This window comes from Caenorhabditis remanei, chromosome III (genome assembly GCF_010183535.1).
Source record: "Caenorhabditis remanei strain PX506 chromosome III, whole genome shotgun sequence".
Classification (NCBI taxonomy): Eukaryota; Metazoa; Nematoda; class Chromadorea; order Rhabditida; family Rhabditidae; genus Caenorhabditis; species Caenorhabditis remanei.
This window is the reverse complement of record NC_071330.1, coordinates 1199271-1218860: the sequence shown is the minus strand read 5'-3', so window position 1 is coordinate 1218860 and position 19590 is coordinate 1199271. Positions and strand designations below refer to the sequence as shown.

General features: G+C 39.7%; 3 protein-coding genes across 3 annotated transcripts; 2 read left to right on the top strand and 1 right to left on the bottom strand.

Moving 5' to 3' along the window:
- Window positions 1–1940: 1940 nt before the first annotated feature.
- On the top strand, window positions 1941–2834 carry GCK72_008377 (uncharacterized protein; the record flags this gene model as incomplete). Its single annotated transcript, XM_003104869.2, has 1 exon — window positions 1941–2834. The coding sequence occupies one exon, from the start codon at window positions 1941–1943 to the stop codon at window positions 2832–2834; it is 894 nt and encodes a 297-aa protein (XP_003104917.2).
- Window positions 2835–4943: 2109 nt separating this feature from the next.
- Window positions 4944–7993, top strand: GCK72_008376 (uncharacterized protein; the record flags this gene model as incomplete). The annotated part of the gene is made up of 7 exons (XM_003104975.2): window positions 4944–5065; window positions 5693–6002; window positions 6633–6699; window positions 6769–6875; window positions 6929–7063; window positions 7107–7240; window positions 7762–7993. 7 exons carry the CDS (start codon window positions 4944–4946, stop codon window positions 7991–7993), a joined length of 1107 nt encoding a protein of 368 aa, XP_003105023.2.
- Window positions 7994–12398: 4405 nt separating this feature from the next.
- GCK72_008375 (uncharacterized protein) lies at window positions 12399–18350 on the bottom strand (the record flags this gene model as incomplete). Its single annotated transcript, XM_053726791.1, has 9 exons — window positions 12399–12700; window positions 13069–13384; window positions 13434–13735; window positions 14269–14383; window positions 14432–14606; window positions 14673–15178; window positions 15534–16223; window positions 16288–17210; window positions 18278–18350. The coding sequence occupies 9 exons, from the start codon at window positions 18348–18350 to the stop codon at window positions 12399–12401; spliced, it is 3402 nt and encodes a 1133-aa protein (XP_053586368.1).
- Window positions 18351–19590: the final 1240 nt, after the last annotated feature.

The following is a 19590-nucleotide window of genomic DNA, read 5'->3' as shown; positions in this document are numbered from 1 at the left end:
GGGTCAATAAGCATAATTAGAGTACAGCGAATGATAACTGGGTCTTATCTTGAATAATTGGTCATCCCGCAGTGAATGTTTATTTTCAGACCTTGTTAGTTTTCGAGAATATTACCGAGATCAGCTTATTGAGAGCTTTCAGAAACATATAATCATGACTAGATTCGAAGCAACTTCGGTCTCACCAGAATTTCAAAATATCGCCATGGGCCGGCCCGTTGCAAGTCTGGATCTCACCACGATGACTACAGTAACTCCGCTTAAAGACGCTCTCTGTAATATCGTGACCAAACCCAACTAGATCCGAATCTAGGCGTGTTTATACTCGTTTCAAGCGTTTGACTGATGTGAGCTAAACACGAATATCTCATTGAAATATGAGCATACAGTACCGCTCAAAAGTATATTAAGTTTTGCCTTTTTCAGTTAACAACGCCCAACTTTGAGAGTGTGTCATTCTAAAACTAACTGTCCCACAAAATAAATTTTCATGGGATCAAACAGATCAAAAATAGAACTCCATTTTTGTAGTTGACAACTTTTTTGTACGGACACTCCCTAGAGAGTTATGGTCATTTTAAGGGGACAACTCAAAAATCGCACTATTTTGCACTGAAATTGGTCGATTTTAGGGAGAAATTACTTTGGCGATATGTAACTCTTTAGGGACTGCCCGTACAAAAAAGTTGTCAACTACAAAAATGAAGTTCTATTTTTGGTCTGTTTGATCGCATAAAAATTTATTTTGTGGAACAGTTAGTTTTACTATGACACAAAGTTGGGCGTTTTCAACTGAAAAGGGCAAAACTTTATATACTACGATGTACCCTCGGATTATTGACTTCTAAAATGCCCTCTTTTGTTAGTACAGGTCATTTTTCCCAGAGCAAGTAGGCCTCGTATTCCTCGGCAATCTGCTGCACAAGACTTATTGATTTTTGGAGTATTTCATCTTATTAGACACTTAATTTTCTTAACATTTTTCTTGACACCAGTGTGATTTTCGAAAGTTTCTAGAACATTCCAGAAAATTTTGGAAAAATCTGGAAACAATAATTTCGCTGAAGAATTTACTTTTTCCCGAAACGTCCAGAATTTTCTAGAAACTTCCAGAAATTTCCAAAAAGAATCCGGATTGTTTCGAAAATGCTTTCCAAGACATACACTGCTTGACAGTTAATCTCATTCTATTTGATTCTCTTTTACACAATTCTTCAATCGTTTTTCTAATAATTAAATAAATAAATTTTCAGTCATGACTGGCTTTCCAATACTGCGACTACCTGAAACTGTTCGGGAACAAGTTCTAAGTTGTATGGATCTGGTTCAATTGTGAGTTTTTTTGTTTAATTAGCACTGACATCGAGTGTCTAACACATTTGTTTGCATAAACTTAAAAAAATTGCTTTAAAATTAATTTTTTACAACTTTTTCAAAACTTGTTGAAAACTATGTCTATAAAGTCCACTAAAAATTGGGTTTCTACGACTTAAAGTAAGGTTTGCACCTTTGAGCACCTACAGTAACCCAGTGACCGGTAGGTTGGCACCTGGATTGTGCACATGGCTTAACCAAGACCCATAGTGCATGCTTATATGAAAATCGTTTCTTTTGGCACATGTTGGTCGAGTCTTACAGATTGATATCAGTATGTAACGGGGGTTTAAATACGACGCTCTAACAAAACTGAACTTTTTATAAAACGTCATTAGGGCGTAGTTGTAAAACTCGTGTTGCGCTCATGTAAGTATTAGCGCGACACGCTTCTTACAACCGCGCTCTACCGAAACCGAAGAAAATTGTGTGAGAAATTGAGAGACTCACTATCAGAGAAAAGGGACATTTCTCAAGGGGATTTCAGGGGAGCGCAGTGCTAAACTAACAAAATTCTTATCAATTCCAGAGTCACCTTCTCTCTCGCCTCAACTAAAACCAAGAAAATGGTCAAATCGTTAGGCATCAACGCACTGAAGTCAGATGTTTACCTCTGTGAACAACGGATCTCAATGACCACACATTTCCTGGATACTGTAACCGTCACGTTACGATTTGTTGTGCATCCAGGCCCCGATCAAAATGAGCGCTTGAGAAATACAGCGACAATCAACTGTATCCGACTGTCCAGCAATTCCACTTCTGATCACTATTTATGGTGGAATCCGGAATTGGGAATGAAGGAAATGGTCAATCATGTCAATGATATATTTGGGTGTGTCAACACTTGCGAAGTACAGTTTCGGGATAGGGAAGAAGAATACGATACGAAAATTCTACGAGATACACTACCGGAAGGTACTGGGCTCTTCATTAGTCGACTCTGCTCAAGTGCATTCACTCAGAAAATATTGGAGCATTTCTTATCGTCTTCTAGAAGAGTCACACTTCAATGTGAATCTCTAACCGATATTCAACACGTGGCAATTCAAAATTTGGATATACTACGCTTAAGATCACAACAGATTCCGATGACACTGGATGATTTTCTGATGTGTAATGCTTCTTATATCTGCACAGGACGCCAGACACTCTCATCTAAAGATATCAATCGATTCCTTAAGCACTGGATTACCGGATCCAATTCCAGACTCAAATATATCAATTTTGGAATGGAAAACCCTGATGTGACCTTGATTCTGAAAAACATACCGTATCAATCTGTGCCGGAAGAAGTCGAGAGAACACTAGACTGGAATATCACTACATACAGTTGGCGAAGCACGTACCGGTATTTTCACCAGACAATGACTGGAGGATGGGATATTCGGAATAAGGATGGGACTAATGCTACAGTAACTGCAGTTCAGAGGAATGTGGAGCTTGTTGTGTGGGATTAATGCTTCGATTATATATGTTGGGTTTGGTTGTATTCTTAGGGTACTGTACAAAAGTAACCTTCGTTTTTTTTTTCATTTTCTTGAATATTTTTATTTGGTTTTTTGTAGTCTAACAATGATTGCCGTTTTAGAAGCACATCTGTACCAGAGTTGCAGGGAAGTGAAAATTTCTCATCGGGAACTCGGAAGTCGGAAGTCGGAATCAGATTTTTTCGCAAATATTCAAAAACTCCAAGAGAAAAGATCTTAAAATTGGCGAAAATCAGTGGAAAATTAGTTTTTGGCTGAAGTAAAGCCAATTTTTCTCTCCTTTTAGACCATTTTTTCAAGTATTTCAGCGAAATGCACTTTTCGAAAATTCCACAGTTATGGAATGACGGAAGTGAAATTCCTTATCCGGAAGTCGGAATTCCATGCAACTCTGATCTGTACCTCCGTTTTGCGACGACTTTTGATATTTAACTTCGTTTCTGTATTGCCTGCTTAATTATATTTATGCACTTTAACTAGGGAATGTTCCAGACGTAATTTGGCCTTTTAAATTGACTCATATCCTATAAGGTACTTCTGAACACGCTGATTCCGAATATGTGATCCAATTTTGCAGAACGCTTCACTGAACTGAGATATATGCATTTTAAGACATTTCTAGTGCAGAAATCGCATTTTTCAAGAGGCTGAAAATCAATTTTAGACTCATTTTTTCTAATTTTTTCTGTGTAATATGTGTGAATTCAGGTAGAAAAAGCACATTAAAAACTTTTCCTAGTGAAAACAGGGTTCAGGAAAAGTTTAATCACGACGGTGCAAAAGCCAAAAATGAAAATGATACAATTATTTTCCTGAAAACTATTTTCACTAGAAAACGTTTTTAATGTGCTTTTTCCAGACTTGTCACGGGCCGGGCCGGGCCGGGCCGGGCCGGGCCGAAATCAGGAAAAATTTTGGCCCGGCCAGGCTCTTTTGAAACATGTTGAGTTTTTGATTTTTTTTTGGAAATTTTAGGAAAAATGTGAATATGTATGATAATTTAAGCATTTTTACTCTATTTTTTCGAAAAATTTCAAATAAAATTTGGTAAAAACGGGTTCCCATTTTTTGAAATCAGGAAAAATTTTGGCCCGGCCCGGCCCGATTTTTGACAAGTCTGGCTTTTTCAACCTTAATTCACACATATTACACAGAAAAAATTAGAAAAAATGAGTCTAAAATTGATTTTCAGCCTCTTGAAAAATGAGATTTTTGCACTAGAAATGACTTAAAATGCATATATCTCAGTTCAGTGAAGCGTTCTGCAAAATTGGATTTCATATTCAGAATCAGCGAGTTGAGAAGTACCTTATAGAATATAAGCCAATTTAAAAGGCCAAATTACGTCTGGAACATTCCCTAGTAAGATAAATTATGAAATAAAAACTGTCGTTCTTGCCCGCCGGGCAGGCACTAAATTTTTTTTCTAAAAACGCAATATTATGAGCTAAAAAATACACCAAAATGTAGATCTCGACAAGTTCTACAATTTGGTATATTTTACAGTGGTAGTGGCTAATAATAGGGTACTTGCAAACCGGGCAACTAATTTTTATGAGCTGAAAAATATACAAAAATGTAGATTTCGGCGAGTTCTATTGCTACCTAGCCCGTGGTACATTAACAACTAGCCATCCGAAAAAAAACGATGCGTGGCCGAGGAACACAAAAGCAAAACGTTCGGCCAGCACTATTCACTTTGGAATTTTGAGCACTCTTGAAATTTACTTTTCTACATTTCTATCTTGGAACATATCTCCGTTTTCCCGAAACCCCTCCCCCTTTTAACAAATTTCGTGTTATGACTTTCCGAAACTTTCCTTGTTGATATCTTTCCCTTCCAGCTACATAAATATAATTTTCAAAATGTTGTCAATTTTAAAATCTCAAATCTCAAAATTCCAACAATACAACCTTTCCCTCAAAACCTATAATCATCACTCAAAACTTCTCCTTCCCCCTCTCTCACAGCCTTCTCTTCAAAAGACTCCCAACAGCTGTTTCGCGTTGGTAACCCATAGCAACTCGCACTTACGAAAACTTCCCTCCTTCTGGAAATTCAATCAACTCTATCAGAAGATGTCCGTATTCTGTTTCAAGTCATTCTTCGTGTTCTCATCTGATAAAAAGAAGGCGTCATGGAATTCATTAGAAGAGAAGGTGCAGAGACAAGTCATCGAATATTTGACGCCGAAGGAGAAGTGAGTTCGGTGGAGCGTAGGTGCATAGTTCTGAAAAGTGGGCGGAGCCTTGATAAGCAGATTTGCCGCATAGTGGAAATTATGATAAAAAGGTCATATCGGTAAAGTGAAACTGGAAAAGGTTAAGTAGGGCTGATAAGAAAAAACTAACGCGGCAAAGTTGCAAAATAGACTCCGCCTACTTTTCTCTAGTGTTCATTTCTATGGGGAGTAGGTATGGTTTCTGTGCTTATTTTACTGTTGTCCATTAGAGCACATTTAATCACCCTAGAGCGTTTTTGCTTTTTTCCTCAAAGCACAGGAGTGCGAGGCGTAAGGTCCGCAACGAAAAGATTTACATTTTTTCCGAGTCGCGTTGCGTGCGCGTCGCGGTTTTTATTGAATTGTACGACAAACAAATACTACGTTCAAATGTGGCGTTCAGCCCAATCTTTTTTGGCACCGTGCAAACCGTTGTGCAATGAAGCGAATTTCCTCGACCTTACGCCTCGCACTGCTGTGACAAAGCTAGCTTACTAGTCTGCTTCATCAGCAACAGTTTGCATTTTGGTGTTTGCGACCAATGCATTTAATTCTACGCGCAGTTACAATACACCACATCTTACGACAATTTACACCTTCTTCCAGAGCCGCCATGTCCCTCACCTCGAAATCAAACTACGCCGTCGTCAAATCAGTGCCCACTGAAATCTACTGTCTCCAGTTCTCCCCTTTCCGTTTCAGTTCGAAAAGTGAAGAAATCTTTGTATTTTTCGATGAAGACACTCAAAACTCATTCCAATTCATTCGAATGGATAAGGATGTTCGATTTGTGGAGAAGCATGGAGAAGTGGAAGTGAGGGATAAGATTTTCAAGAAGAGAGAGTTCAGAGAGATGGCCGATGATTGCTTTCAAGGATGGTTGATAGGGACCAGGATTCGTACTTTGGATATTAGGGTGAGTGTATGGGTAAGAAATTTTTGAAAACGTGGGTTTTGAAACGTGATCATTAGTGCCAGGTTAAGCGTGTTTCCGCCTTCCGCCTTCCGCCTTCCGCCTTCCGCTATCAACTCTGGTTCAGAGCAGTTGACTATGGAGCGCGTTTGCAGCAGTAGAAACTCGCGACGGGGTTTGCATGTTTTACGTTCCCTGGGCTAGGCGCTGCGGTCGCGTCGCGTGCGTCAGGAATACCTATTCCAGTCTGCGCACCGTTTACTACAATTGAGCAAACACATTGACACCATGACAGTTTCTACCGTAACCCACATACAGGTCAAGTACGTGTAGCGCAATCTGTTGTGTAACCTCTGTATCATTTGCCCGAGTTGTAGATGTGATATTCACTGAGTAGCGTCTCAGGCCCTACTAAGTGAGTATGCAAGTACGCGTCACTGATCTATACCAAAAAAGGGGACACTTCGAAACCAAGACGTTTTGAAACCGTGACATTTGGAAACCTTGACCTTTCGAAACCAGACTCTTTGACCTTTTGGCTCTAAACGAAATTTCATGGTTTCAAAATTGCTGATTTCAAAATGTCAAAGTTGCCAAATGTCTCGGTTTCAAAACGTCAATCAAAAATTACAGGGCGACTACAATGGAAAACTACCTACAAGTCTAGAAGTCACCAATTTCAGTTTCTCTGATAAGTACAGTAAGTCACACCCGGACATCCGGACATCCGGACACCCGGACACCCTTACATTCAGATATCATTTTTCAGACCGCCCAACAACTGCCATCCCTGCTTGGCTAGACATCATTGTAGAGGGAGCTGTCAACTTCTGGCTAATGTCTGACCATTGGGACAAGATTTTGACCCATCGACAGGTTTTTTTGGCTGGAATTCTATTCTTTTTTCTCAATCATGGTTCCTATTTCAGTTCTCCAACCCGCTATCCACTTGCAAACTAACCGGTTATGACGGTATTGGTCATGAGTATTTGGAGGGTGTCCTTTGCAGACAAATCCACTTGAACAATATCAGAGATGAGGGATCTTTCAACTCACTTGTCCAGGTAATCGACATCCGGACACACAGAGACACAGAGATTGTTTCAGAAATGGGTGCGGGGTGGGTTCCCAGTGACATTCGAATGGCTGGAGGTGACAAGTGTAACCCGCCCGTTGAGGACAGAGAGGTTGTTGGGAGATATCAGAGTTCAGGGATTGGATGGCAGGATATTTGAGGAGGCGTGAGTACAATATTAGTCATCCCGTCACTAGCCTGTCTTGGACATCCTTATCCAGCTGTCTATATTTCCAATTATCTGTCTGTTCGAATTTCCGAGTGTCCGGCTGCCGACGTTTTTGTAATAAAAATGCTATCAACTTGTCATACATGTGCATGACGTCGTAATCATGCTAACAGTCTCTCTGTCCGGATGTGTGTCTGTTTGTCTGTCTATTTGTCTGTCGTCCCTTTGTCCGGGAAACCAGAATATTCTATTCCTTCTGGGCCTTTTTTCTTACTGATGTCGTTTTTGACGTTTATAAATGTTTGCCTGTCTGTGTGTCCAAAAACCCGAATGCCCACATTTATGTATGAAACCTGACAATTTTGCATTTCGAACTTTCAGTTTGTCTGTATGTGTGTCTGTCTGCCTGGATGTCCGGAATTTCACTACTCTTGGTGCAAAGATGTAAATACCGTCCTTTACCTTCAGTTCATCCAAATATCTGTCTGTCCGGATGTCCCAACCATTTCTTTTTCCAGTGACAAAGATATCCAAGAGAAAGACTTAGTCGAGTACTACCTAGTCTTCGGTGACAACGACCGTTATGGAGTGTTCTGTGGAATCGACAACTATGCCAGATTCTCAGTAATCAATCAGTCATTGGTAGATCAAATACCACAACTTCATGTCTATTTGTCGCCGAGAGTTGTTGTTGTTCCGAAACTGGAGAATCATGAAGTTTCGAAAATAGTTGCGGTGGAGGAGGTGTGATTTAATTATTATTTATTTTGCTTAATGTTGATATGCCCATATTTTGTTGAATGATCTCACCTACTTATTTTTGACATAATTTTGTTTTTGTTTGCGAAATTCATAAACTATTTTTATAAAAGTGGACTCCAAACTTAACACAACTTTAGCTTGTATCTTTTTACGGGCGCTTGAAAAAAGATCCCACTGTGTAGTTCACGAGGACAAGACAAAAGTTTAAAAAAACCATTTATGTATTTGGTTTGAAAACCTTCAACTTCTGATAGTGAGTTTGACGTGAAAACTCAGCGTGTCAGGTGACTCGTAAACGATTCGATTTTGATAGCATTGGCCGTGACTTAAAAGGCAAAAATAAGATTTGCTAGCTGTTTTGCATTGACTAACTGCCACCTATCAGAACTCCCAAAATAGAACCTCCCGAATCAGAACTGGTACAAGGCAGACTCGTCAAATCTAGCATCAATTTTGTAACGGGCGGTTTCGATTTGGGGCCAGTTCTATTTCAGGAAGTTTTCACCTGTTCTTTAAAATGTCGCTATCTCGACTTCAAAAATCTTTGTTTTCCCTACGCATTTCCTCTCATCATAGCCAATTAGCACATCCCTTACTCGCTCGATACCATAGTTTCCCAGGGATATATTTATTGATTTTGACTATGGAAAACGTGAAATAAACTCTTACCCCTTGCTCATTATTCAGTGAGGTAGTTATAGGCTCCACATCATCTGATTTATTATCCAACATACTGAAACAGTTTGAAACTATCAAAAATATAACAATCGACACAATCTTTCAACTTCGGAAACACGAAATTCAACGAAATAAAAACCTGTGTCAGGTCACACAGAATCGAAAAATGCCTGGGGAAGACAAAGCTGTGGCAGATGGTCCGTAAATAGAGGAGTGGTACACTGCATGTAAGGGATGTGTATTGGCACTGAACCTAGATTACAAATGCGCCCCATTGCAAACGAAAGAGAATACTCATGAAGATCTTTATATGGAATGACACAAGAAGTTTCACAAAAAAATGACACACGAAATATTTGATAATGGAGACAGGTCAAGGGGGATATCACAGAAAAAGAGTAATCAACGAAATAAACAAGAGACTTCAAAAAGGGATGAATCAGAAAATAAAAGTTTCCTCCTCGATGACGTTTGGTGGAAGAATCCATCCTCCCTCATCTGGATTGAATGGTGCACTCCTATCCGGATTCTTACACCACTGTCCAAAAAGCTTCTTCTCAATGCTGAGTACCACACAGTTCATAAAATCGAAACACTTCATGAAGTGGGCGAATTGGATGATCTCTTTCAACTCATCGATACTCTTTTCGCTGGCTTCTGGATAATCGACAACTGTAATTCGTCCTTCGCACTTTGACACTCTCTCATGCTTCTGGAGGTATCTGATGAGGAAGTCTCCCAGATCTCTTCTGAATGGAATCTTCACTAAAACATTTGCAATAGTGGTTTCCCAGTCGGCATTCTGAAAATATTGATTGATTTCAATTGGTCGAATCAACTTACATTAGCCTCTAGAACTTTATGAATATTTCCAAGTTTCTTGATAATTGTCGCATCTCGGACAACAATTGGTTCCTTTGAGTCATTGAACTCAAGATTAACCTCACAAGCCGACAGGGTCTCAGAGACAATACGGTCATGGAGACAACACTTACTAGGGAATGGTCAGGACTGACTTTGGAGTTCAGCAACGAGACCTAGCAGAATCGATAGATAATCGAATTCTGATGGGAAATCAGTTTTCAAAAACTGCTGACGACCCTCCAGAATCCAGATATCCTTGTCTGAAAATGCAAATTTAATACATGTGATTTACTCGATTTTCAACCCAAATTTAGCTGTGTTTCGCCCCAAATATCACGGCACCTGAACATGCATCTCGGCCAGCGATCCGTGGTCGAGAGGTGAGCGCGTCTGCCTTTGAAGCACGCTATGCAGGTTCGACCCCCGCTTGCCGAATTTTGTTTTTGTTTTTTTTTTATTTTGGCGTTTTTTTCTTTTTGAGCCGTTTTTAAATTGAATCGACCAGAAACTACATATCGCCCATGTTTTATAGCCTCCTTTCCATAGAGAACATTCTGAAAGTTGATCTCCCCAGCCGTCACTTCTAGTTAGCTTAAGTATCAAAGCAATTAGTGTTATTCAAAACCGTTCGCAGTTTCTGGTCGATTCAATTTAAAAACGGCTCAAAAAGAAAAAAACGCCGAAATAAAAAAAAACAAAAAAAAGTTTGAAAAAGCAGGGGTCGAACCCGCATAGCGTGTTTCATAGACAGACGCGCTCACCTCTCGACCACGGATCGCTGGCCGAGATGCATGTTCAGGTGCCGTGATATTTGGGGCGAAACACAGCTAAATTTGGGTTGAAAATCGAGTAAATCACATGTATTAAATTTGCATTTTCAGACAAGGATATCTGGATTCTGGAAGGTCGTCAGCAATTTTTGAAAACTGATTTCCCATCAGAATTCGATTGTCTTTCGATTCTGCTAGGTCTCGTTGCTGAACTCCAAAGTCAGTCCTGACCATTCCCTAGTTAGAGTGATGTCCAGACATGATAGGTTGGGAAGGAGTACAAGAGGGTGAAAGACAGGAGATGAGAAGAGAGGAATGAATGAGAGAATACACGTCTTCTGTCATACGTCAATCGATTCGCGCGAATCCTCTAGTTGGGTCTCGAGTGGAACGCGCGGTGCGTTCATCATCTGTTAGGGCATCTGGGAAACTAATTTATTGAGTGAGTCATGAAGGATGGGTTTGGTATGATGAGAGGAAAGAAAGTGTTTTAAAGTGAAGATAGAGATATTTTAAGGTACAGATTAGAATTGCCCGAATTAGAACTGGCGGAATCTACCAGCAGAACTGAATCTACGACCGAATTCATCACGCTGGTGATTTGTCTGATAATAATTACTACTATTACTACTAATATTCAAATCGATTAGACGATCCAAAATTTTCGCTTTCACAGTCGCTGGAAATCCCAAAAATCGTTCCATGGGAACGAGTTGCTCTTTTGTTTTATACAGGTTCAGAGCATGGGAAAGAAGATTATCTAGCCCATGTGTTCCAGCCAATTCGAGTTTCTTGTTGGCACTGAAATTAGTAGAACATATGAAATATTCCAAATGACATTTTGCGGCAGGGAGCAAGAATCGATCGGCAAGTTCAAGAAGTTTTTCGACGTTTTCTTCTGAAAAATGAGGTTTTTTCAGTTGGACGATTTAAATATTGTACCTTTTGGTTTGATTGGATAAGGGTAGAGAAGACTCAAAAGTGTGGCAAACTCTTCGAATTTGACATCTTTAATTGAGATTTCTGGCATCGATTTTTCCTTGAAATCTGCATTGAAAAGCCTCTTGAAGAAGTCAGAGTGGAATGAGAGAAACTGAAAATAAAATAAAACTTTTTTATTATTCGGAGCGGATATTACCGCTTTATTAACATGCATTTTCTTTCCCTCCACCTCCAGAATCGTGTCAGTTGTGTCCGATTGAGCAAATGTCGACTCGTATATATTCAAGGCTGGAGTCAGAGACATTATTCGCTGAAAAAAGATTGAATTTTCAAAAAAAAATAGGCCGTGTAATGAAAGGTTTTTGGGCTCATAGATGAAATCAATACAAAATCATCATTTATAACATGATAAGGGAACCGATCACGAGTGGTCGGGAGAAAAGGGTAAATAGTAGGTCTTATCAGTGGCACACAGGAGCTACGTCAATACATGGAAAGTTTTAGAGGAGGGTTACGTAAGGAGCACCAAACGTATATGGCAGAGTTGTGCGGAATTCCGACTTCCGACTTCCAACTTCCCACTTCCGGATAAAGAGTTTTACTTCTGACTTCCGTCATTCCAACCCTGTGAAATTTAGGAAGAATACATTTCGCAGAAATACATGAAAACTTGGCCAAATAGGATAGAAAATTGGCTTTGCTACAGCCAAAAACCAATTTTCCAATGATTTTAGCGAGTTTTAAGATTTTTCTCTTGGAATTTGGAATATTTTGCCAAAAAATCTACTTCCGGCTTCCGACTTCCAACTTCCGACTTCCGGGCGTTTTTTTCAATTCCGGGTTCCGACTTCCGACTTCCGGATTAGAAATTTTACTTCCCCACAACTCTGGTATATGGTGACTCATGAGGCATGGCGTCCCTTTCATTTCGGAAAGCACGTCCTGTGGAACGGGTTCAAGAAAGCAACTAGCATAGCTCGCATTAAACTCTTACCGAAATTCCCACAATTCCCACAATAACCGCAAGGATTGCTGTTTATTATTAGATCGCACTATCTCAACATGATTACAGTATCCCTTTTTGAAACATGCACTCTTACTTCTCAGTCTCTTTTTTACTCAAAAACCAATGAATGTGATTATATGGTATTCAAAAAATCATATCTTCTGACAATAGAAATTGGATCGCCTCTCGTATCCACATTGATTCCTCTCATCAGCATAAAAACAGCAAACTCCACATCAGTGAACAACGTGTAAATCTCCGGATCCGCTCTGTACACGTCCACATTGACTTTCGCGTCGTGAAGGATGAAAACAGGTCCTAAGTGAGCATGAAGATACGGGTGGATTCCTGCTTCGAAGCACGATTTGTCGGGGAGATCGTTTGGCATACAGAACATTCCACCATGGACACGGATCATTTTCAATATAACATTCACTGAAAATCATACTTGCAAACCGGGACGGCACGGGCCGGCGCGTAACTCGCTTTAAACTCAATATTATGAACTGAAAACTATACCAAAATGTAGATCTCGACGAGTTCCCACTACGGGCCGGATAGCTATTCGCTATTGTGCCGCGGGGCGGCCTAGAATGCCTTTTTTTGGCCATTTCCGCGTTTTTTGGCACTCTTTACCGGCCCGCGGCACGATAACGGAGATAGAACTCGTCGAGATCTACATTTTGGTATATTTTTCGAGCATAATATTGAGTTTAAAGCGAGTTACGCGCCGGTCCCGGTTTACAAGTATGCTGAAAATGTTGGGCGATTATAACATCAAGACTTGTTAAAAAAAAACTCACAATCTGCGTGCTGAGGAATGAAAATACACACTAAGACACCAATCAAATACGGCATTTCTCCTTTAGCCATCGCACGGGCCCATGGTATTACTGTATCATAGACAACACCGTTGTACTTGACCTTCTCCACCAAGTAATCACAATCTTTCTTCATAAGCTTTTCAGTGTTCACACAATCTTCTAGCCATGAGTGTTTCACTATTATCACTCCGCTAGTAATCCAGTAAACCATTTGAATTGTATCAATTTCCAGTATTCCGTCGTTGTCAGTTCTTACGATCCAATGGGTTGTAATGGAACGGACTGTGCTGGTGGTCTGGAATTAACAAGGTATCACTTTAATTAATTTCTGTCTAAAAACTTACAATAGGCTGGAATCTTTTTCTGAATTGCTTCGCCGCTCCAGTATCCACATAATCCACGCTTTTATCGATATGAATACGAAACAAAACCGGCGGGAACTCTTGAGGCAACCGAGGTCGGAATGTCTTTTTTCTGTACTTCTTATAAATTTTCTCAATCTCCGAATGCACACTATTCATCATTTGCTCCGGTGTCTTATTTTGAGCGTTCAGACAGGTACGGTCTGCTCCATTCTTGATGAGCATTTCCACAAGTTCTTGGTAGCCACATTTAGTTGCCACGTGGAGAGGAGTGTCTCCATTAACTGCAAAAACGGGTGGTATGTGCAAGTGTGCTCTATTGACAATCTTGGGAGCAGAGAAGCTAGAGTGCCTGCTTCTCTAAATCTCTAAAAGTGGTTTGGAAGTGAGTACTCAAATCAACCGCGCTCCGCAGAAATCAGCGAAAGTTTTAGCGCGAAATTCAAACAAAACAATGTTTTATTTGAAAATTTTAAGAATTTTAAATAGAATTGATCTCGAAAAAAACGCGAGACAGTCGAAAATCTGACCAAAACTGCGGGAAAACTGGTTTTTTTTTGGAGCTGCGTTTCTGAATGCCACGCCTAACGTCAAATTGAAAAAAAAGAAAATTTGAATTTGCCGCCAATGTCTAGTGGAGCGCATTCGATATCAATGCTTACATCCAGATCCAGTGCCTCTATCTCATAGAGTCTAAATTTTTGAGAGCTTGAATCACAGCACCGCGAGACGGGCTCGCTAAGACACAACTTTTTTGAGCAGCGAAGCGTCAGTTCTACATTTGACTCGTCAACAGAGCGCACTTACTCATACTCACCGTCATACGCATTAATATATGCTCCATCCATCACAGCATCTTTTGCTTTACAGGTGTTATTACTATGCACAGCCTTAATCAACGAGTTCTTCTCATTTTTTCCATCCAAAAAATACTGAAATTTTTTTCTTTCTTATTTTCGCAGAAGAATCTGCAAACCCACCGAATACCTCCACCGTTTCTCGAAATCTTCAGGTTTTGCGAAATGAGACAAATACCAGTTTTTAATAAGCTTATGACCAGTTTCAGTCAACCCGAACATCACGACAAAACATATGAGAATGAGAAAAAATATTCCGATGCAAATGGAAATCGGAACTAGGTAATAAGACTCCTCTCTGAAACCAGTGTTCATTTTTAACATTTTCTAAAGTTTTGCGTTTGCGGACCAGTACAAAACTCACCTGGCTTCCGGTTTGAAAATCTCATCGAGATACTTCTGAAGCTTTTCAAAACCGATTGAAGCAGTTATCAGATCCGCTCTATGAGAAGCAAAGTCCAAATTTATTACTTCAGTCTTTGCGTCAGCCATTGCGTCAGCAACCCTTGGAAAGATTTCTGGGAAACCATGAACTGTATTTGCCGCTTCATCCAGTATCCCCCGCATTTCCAGGACCTCTTCATTTCTTATACCAGCAGAAAACTTGTCGAGACTTTCAAGTTCTTCAATCAAATTATTAATTATTGCCTTTCGATCCTTCCACTCCTCCACTCTTTCCTCGATTACTTTATTCAAGTCGTCGGAGAAATTTGTGGAGGCAATCAGGGTGTCTCTCATAACAAAGGCTTCTTTTATATCCCTCAGCACGTTCATCCCTCTCCCGAGATCTATCAGTAGTTCTTCAGGATTTTCCAGTTTGAAAACAAGACTCTCGTTGCTTGATTTGATATCTTCAAAGAATGATTCTGCCTGAAATGAAATAAATCATGTCACAGGTTTCATGGTACTTCATCCTAACTAGAGAAGGTCATGGAGTCAGTTTGGAGTTATAGGATAGGACATGGCCTGTATCATTGAATAGCTGAAATGACGCTGAGTTCAAGTGTATATTTAGTTTTTGCCCTCAAGACCTGGTATTTGAGAAAAAACGACGTCAAAGTTCTGAAAAATGATTCCAAAATTTGACATCGTTTTTCTCGAATACCAGGTCTCGATGGCAAAAACTAAACATATATTTGAATTTAGCGTGACTTCAGTTTTCCAATGATATAAGTCACGGTCCATAACTCTAAACTAAATTCATGACTTTCCCTTGTAAGCTCACCTTTAAAACCATATTTTTCATCTCTACAAACTTCTGTATCACATCCAGCACGTTAGAAGCGTCTGGAAAATTTAGAAGACTTTCAACATGTTTGAAAAATTCAATCATCTTTCTCAACTCCGTTAGTTCGAGAGTATCAATCAACCAGGTATCAATACATTCTCCAGACTTCAATAGTTCAGCGATTCCGTTCGTTGTATTTTTTAGAACCTCATCCTTTTTGTTTATGAATTTTTCCGAGAAATTATTCTGGTAACGGACAAAATTTTTTAGACTCCATTCAAGATCCTTTATATCCCCCATCATTATGTGCATCGCCTTGAAATTCTGCTTATCCATAACCTCCGCAGCAGTAATCGTCTTATTATCTTGTATCATTTGCAATTCTTGTATGAATGCTTTCTTCGGTTCTTCTTGTAAAATTTTCTCAACTAATTTCTGTAACCTGATCCCGGAAAATGACATAGCATCTCGGATAGCATTGAACGATGGAGAACTAGAAAAATCCAAGTTGCAAAAGAATGTTTTAAAGTTTGCTTCAGTATCTCTTAGCAGTGCTTCTCCATTCCAACCGCCCGTATAGTTTTCGAATTTCCCAATGGCAGTAGATACATCCCTTGCAGGAGATTCATTCAACTCGGTTTCAAATGATGTCCAACTTTTCTCAATTGTTTCTACAAGCTCTCCAAACTGAAAGTAGAAACGAGGTAAAAAATGTATGATTTCAAACCGTCCTGTGACCGTTTAATCTTACCTTGAAGAATCCAGAAAGTTCTTTTCGAAGCTCCTCGACACCACTCCCATTTGCCACTTTCTGTCGAAACCAATCACTATCCAAGTCCTCTTTCACTTTTGACATATTCCGATCCGGAAATCCAGTTGTCCATTTCCACTCTGACCACATTATAGTTTTGAATATTTCCAAAGCCTCCTTCACAAAACTATTAAACGATCCACCAACTCTCTCCGAATCATACGGATTCTTCCATATTCCGTGAGTTTGCTCAAGCATACTCTTCATGGGGACCAAATTTGATGTCTGTGAGGAGTCGAACAACTTTAAACCATCCAAAATTTCGGAAACCAAGGAAACTGTCGGAGTGAACAAGTTGAAATCCTTCAGCAAGGTGTTGAGATCATTTACTTTTGACAATAGCAAGTTTATATTTTGCATCTCGCCCCGCCATATCGCCATCGCTTTATCTGGATCAGTCCCATGTGTTTTCTTCAATGTATTCCAACTCAAGAGTACATCAGTTGTCATATTCCAAACCGTCTCAACATCCTCCTGTTTGTCGTAAATGAAATTAAAATAGCCGTGAATCAGTTTCTCTCCAATTCCTCCATCAAATTTGCCTCGAAGATTTTGAATAGCTTCTTTTGTGTCATTCAATCCTTGTATCCACTTTCCCGCTTCTGCCAAATCCTTCCACTCCTTCTCCTTTACGTCATAGTTTAATTGCTTTATTCTATTCATTAAATCAGTCATCGCAGAACTCAATTTATTCGAATCGATATCAAGAAGTGACGAAAACGCTCTGGGACTCACACCCAGTGTCTCCACAATCACGTCTCGAACATTCAAATTTCTTCGAAGTCCTTCGGCTTGCAAAACGATTGCATTTGTGATACGGGTGATTGTGGCGAGTCTATCGTAGACCTCTTCTAGATTGGATTCTAAAAATAAAGGCCGATGTGGTTTTTCTCAGGATAAATTTTTCATGTCAATTTTTATCAGATCCCTGATTTTGTCGTTTTCTCTACAAAAAAACTGTTAGCAGACTAAAAATCATGCTTGGCAATTGGGCCGAAATAGGCAGATGCGGGCCGGTGCATAACTCGCTTCAAACTCAATATTATGAGCAGAAAAATATAGCAAAATGGAGATCTCCGCGAGTTCTATGTTTCTGAGTTATTACGGACCGGATAACTATTTGTTTACGTACCGCGAACCGGAATACATTGAAAAAACGCAAATATTACCAAAAAAGCTTTGCTAGCCCGGCTCACGGAACTAGCCAATTTCGACCTGTAATAAGTCACAGACGTAGAACTTGCGGAGATTAACGTCTTGGTATATTTTCTGCTTTTAAAACTGCTGTAATCTCCCAGATTACATGTTCATATTAACTTGCTCGCAGCGTACAATCTCGCGTTTTAGCATATTTGATCTACCTAGCCGCCTGTCTTGATCTACAAAGGATGCGCGGCACCACGCGCTACTTTCTATCTTTCTTTGCCTTCCTCAGATTCTATCCCCTGACTTTTCCTATTTTCTATTCTTGTAACCCGCTTCATCCACGTCATCCTTATTACATTCCCCCTACATTCTGTCTTCTAATAAAGACCATATTAGCCGAGCAAATTCGTTACAACTGCGCCCCGCCGCAAACGAGAGAGTATCGGCGAGAGACGCAGATTTTTTTCTCGCGCCAACAATTATTTTCACAGTTTTTGACCTATTTTCACTATTTTTCGAAAAATTTGTGTAATTTGTTCTTAAAAACATCGAAAATAGGTCAAACATGGTAAAAACATTTGTTCGCGCGAGAAAAAATTCTGCGTCTCTCACCGATACTCTCTCGTTTGCGGTGGGGCGCAGTTGTAAGAGGGGGTGGGCCGCTAATAGCAAACTTCTGTTGTCCCTCGCTCCTCACTCTATCCGGCGATGAACACAACAAAAACTTAGTCTGAGGTGTTAGGCCCGTGTCGGCCCGTTTTGGCCCGGTTGACAAAAGACTTACTTGAATTTCCAACTGCCAAAGAACTCTCCAAAATCATAATAACTATGATAATGTGGCAACGCATTCCTTTCATCGGTAACTTATGGTATGAATATTTGAAACAGAGCTATACTGAAAATACAACAATACATCAATGTTTGATCAAGTACTGACGCTCAGCGCTTTGAAGAAATTACCGCGGTGAGGATTGAAAACTTACAAAGTATGTGAAAATGAAGAATGAACAGAATTTTGACGTCGAGAGCGAAAAGTAAAGAAATAATAAATCCGGATAATGAAAGGTCAACACGTCTACTATCAACTTCTAAAATGCTGTATGAGTACACATGCAAAAAAGATTTTAGCAATGTTTGATTTCAGAATTTGTTTGCAGAAAATGTTGATGCAGTTTCTTAGATTTTCATTAAAAAAACGAAGCACCTACAAAAAACGTGTCTGAAATTTTCAAAAGTTTCAAAATAAACAATACAATTTACACGATTGGAAATACACATACAACATTTTAAAAAAGAAATAAGAAAAACTTTAATTTTGTGAGTCTTGAAAATTCTCATTTTTGCACTGAGAAGCCACAAAAACGCAATAGGTGACTTTGTTTCCCGAGATCGTTCAGTTCACACAAAGTACAGTTTTGAAATCGAAATTTCCATTCTAGTGATATATATTTCGACCTGTAACTCCATCTCAACCCAGGAACCTTTCCATTCTTACCAGTTCTATTTTAGGAAGTTCTGATCAGTTCTTTTTCCACTCATCATTGCCAATTCTTCCATACCTTACTCGCTCGATACCATAGTTTCCCAGGGACCCACGCAGATGGACAGATGGACTGTCTTGGGCGTTCTACTCGAGACCCAAGAATACGCGCGAATCGGTTAACGTGAGACAGAAGACGTGTATTCTCTCATTAATTCTTCTCGTCTCATCTCCAGTCTTCTACTCTCTTGTACTCCCTCAAATCCCATCATTTATTTATTTATTTATTGATTTACGTCCTCAAGGGTACGTGATAGGAAAAAAAGTTAGAGTTCGATTGAGCCGTGTTCCCATTTCTTGTATCCGTAGCACAAATGCCTGATTTTTATGATCTTCTTCTTCTGATCTTTCCGGCGTTTCTTGAGTTTTTTCAGCTTCCTCTTCCTTCAAAGTTTGCCGTAACCCTGTTTTTCAGCCCCATTCCTGCTTCTGCTCACTTACATTCTTTTTGATCTGTTCTCTTTTCTCTGCTTCTCTCCACTTTTCGTGTCTCAGAATTTCTTTACCATAGTCAGCGGTCTCCCGAAGTCCTTTTAGCACTTCTTGCATGATTTTTT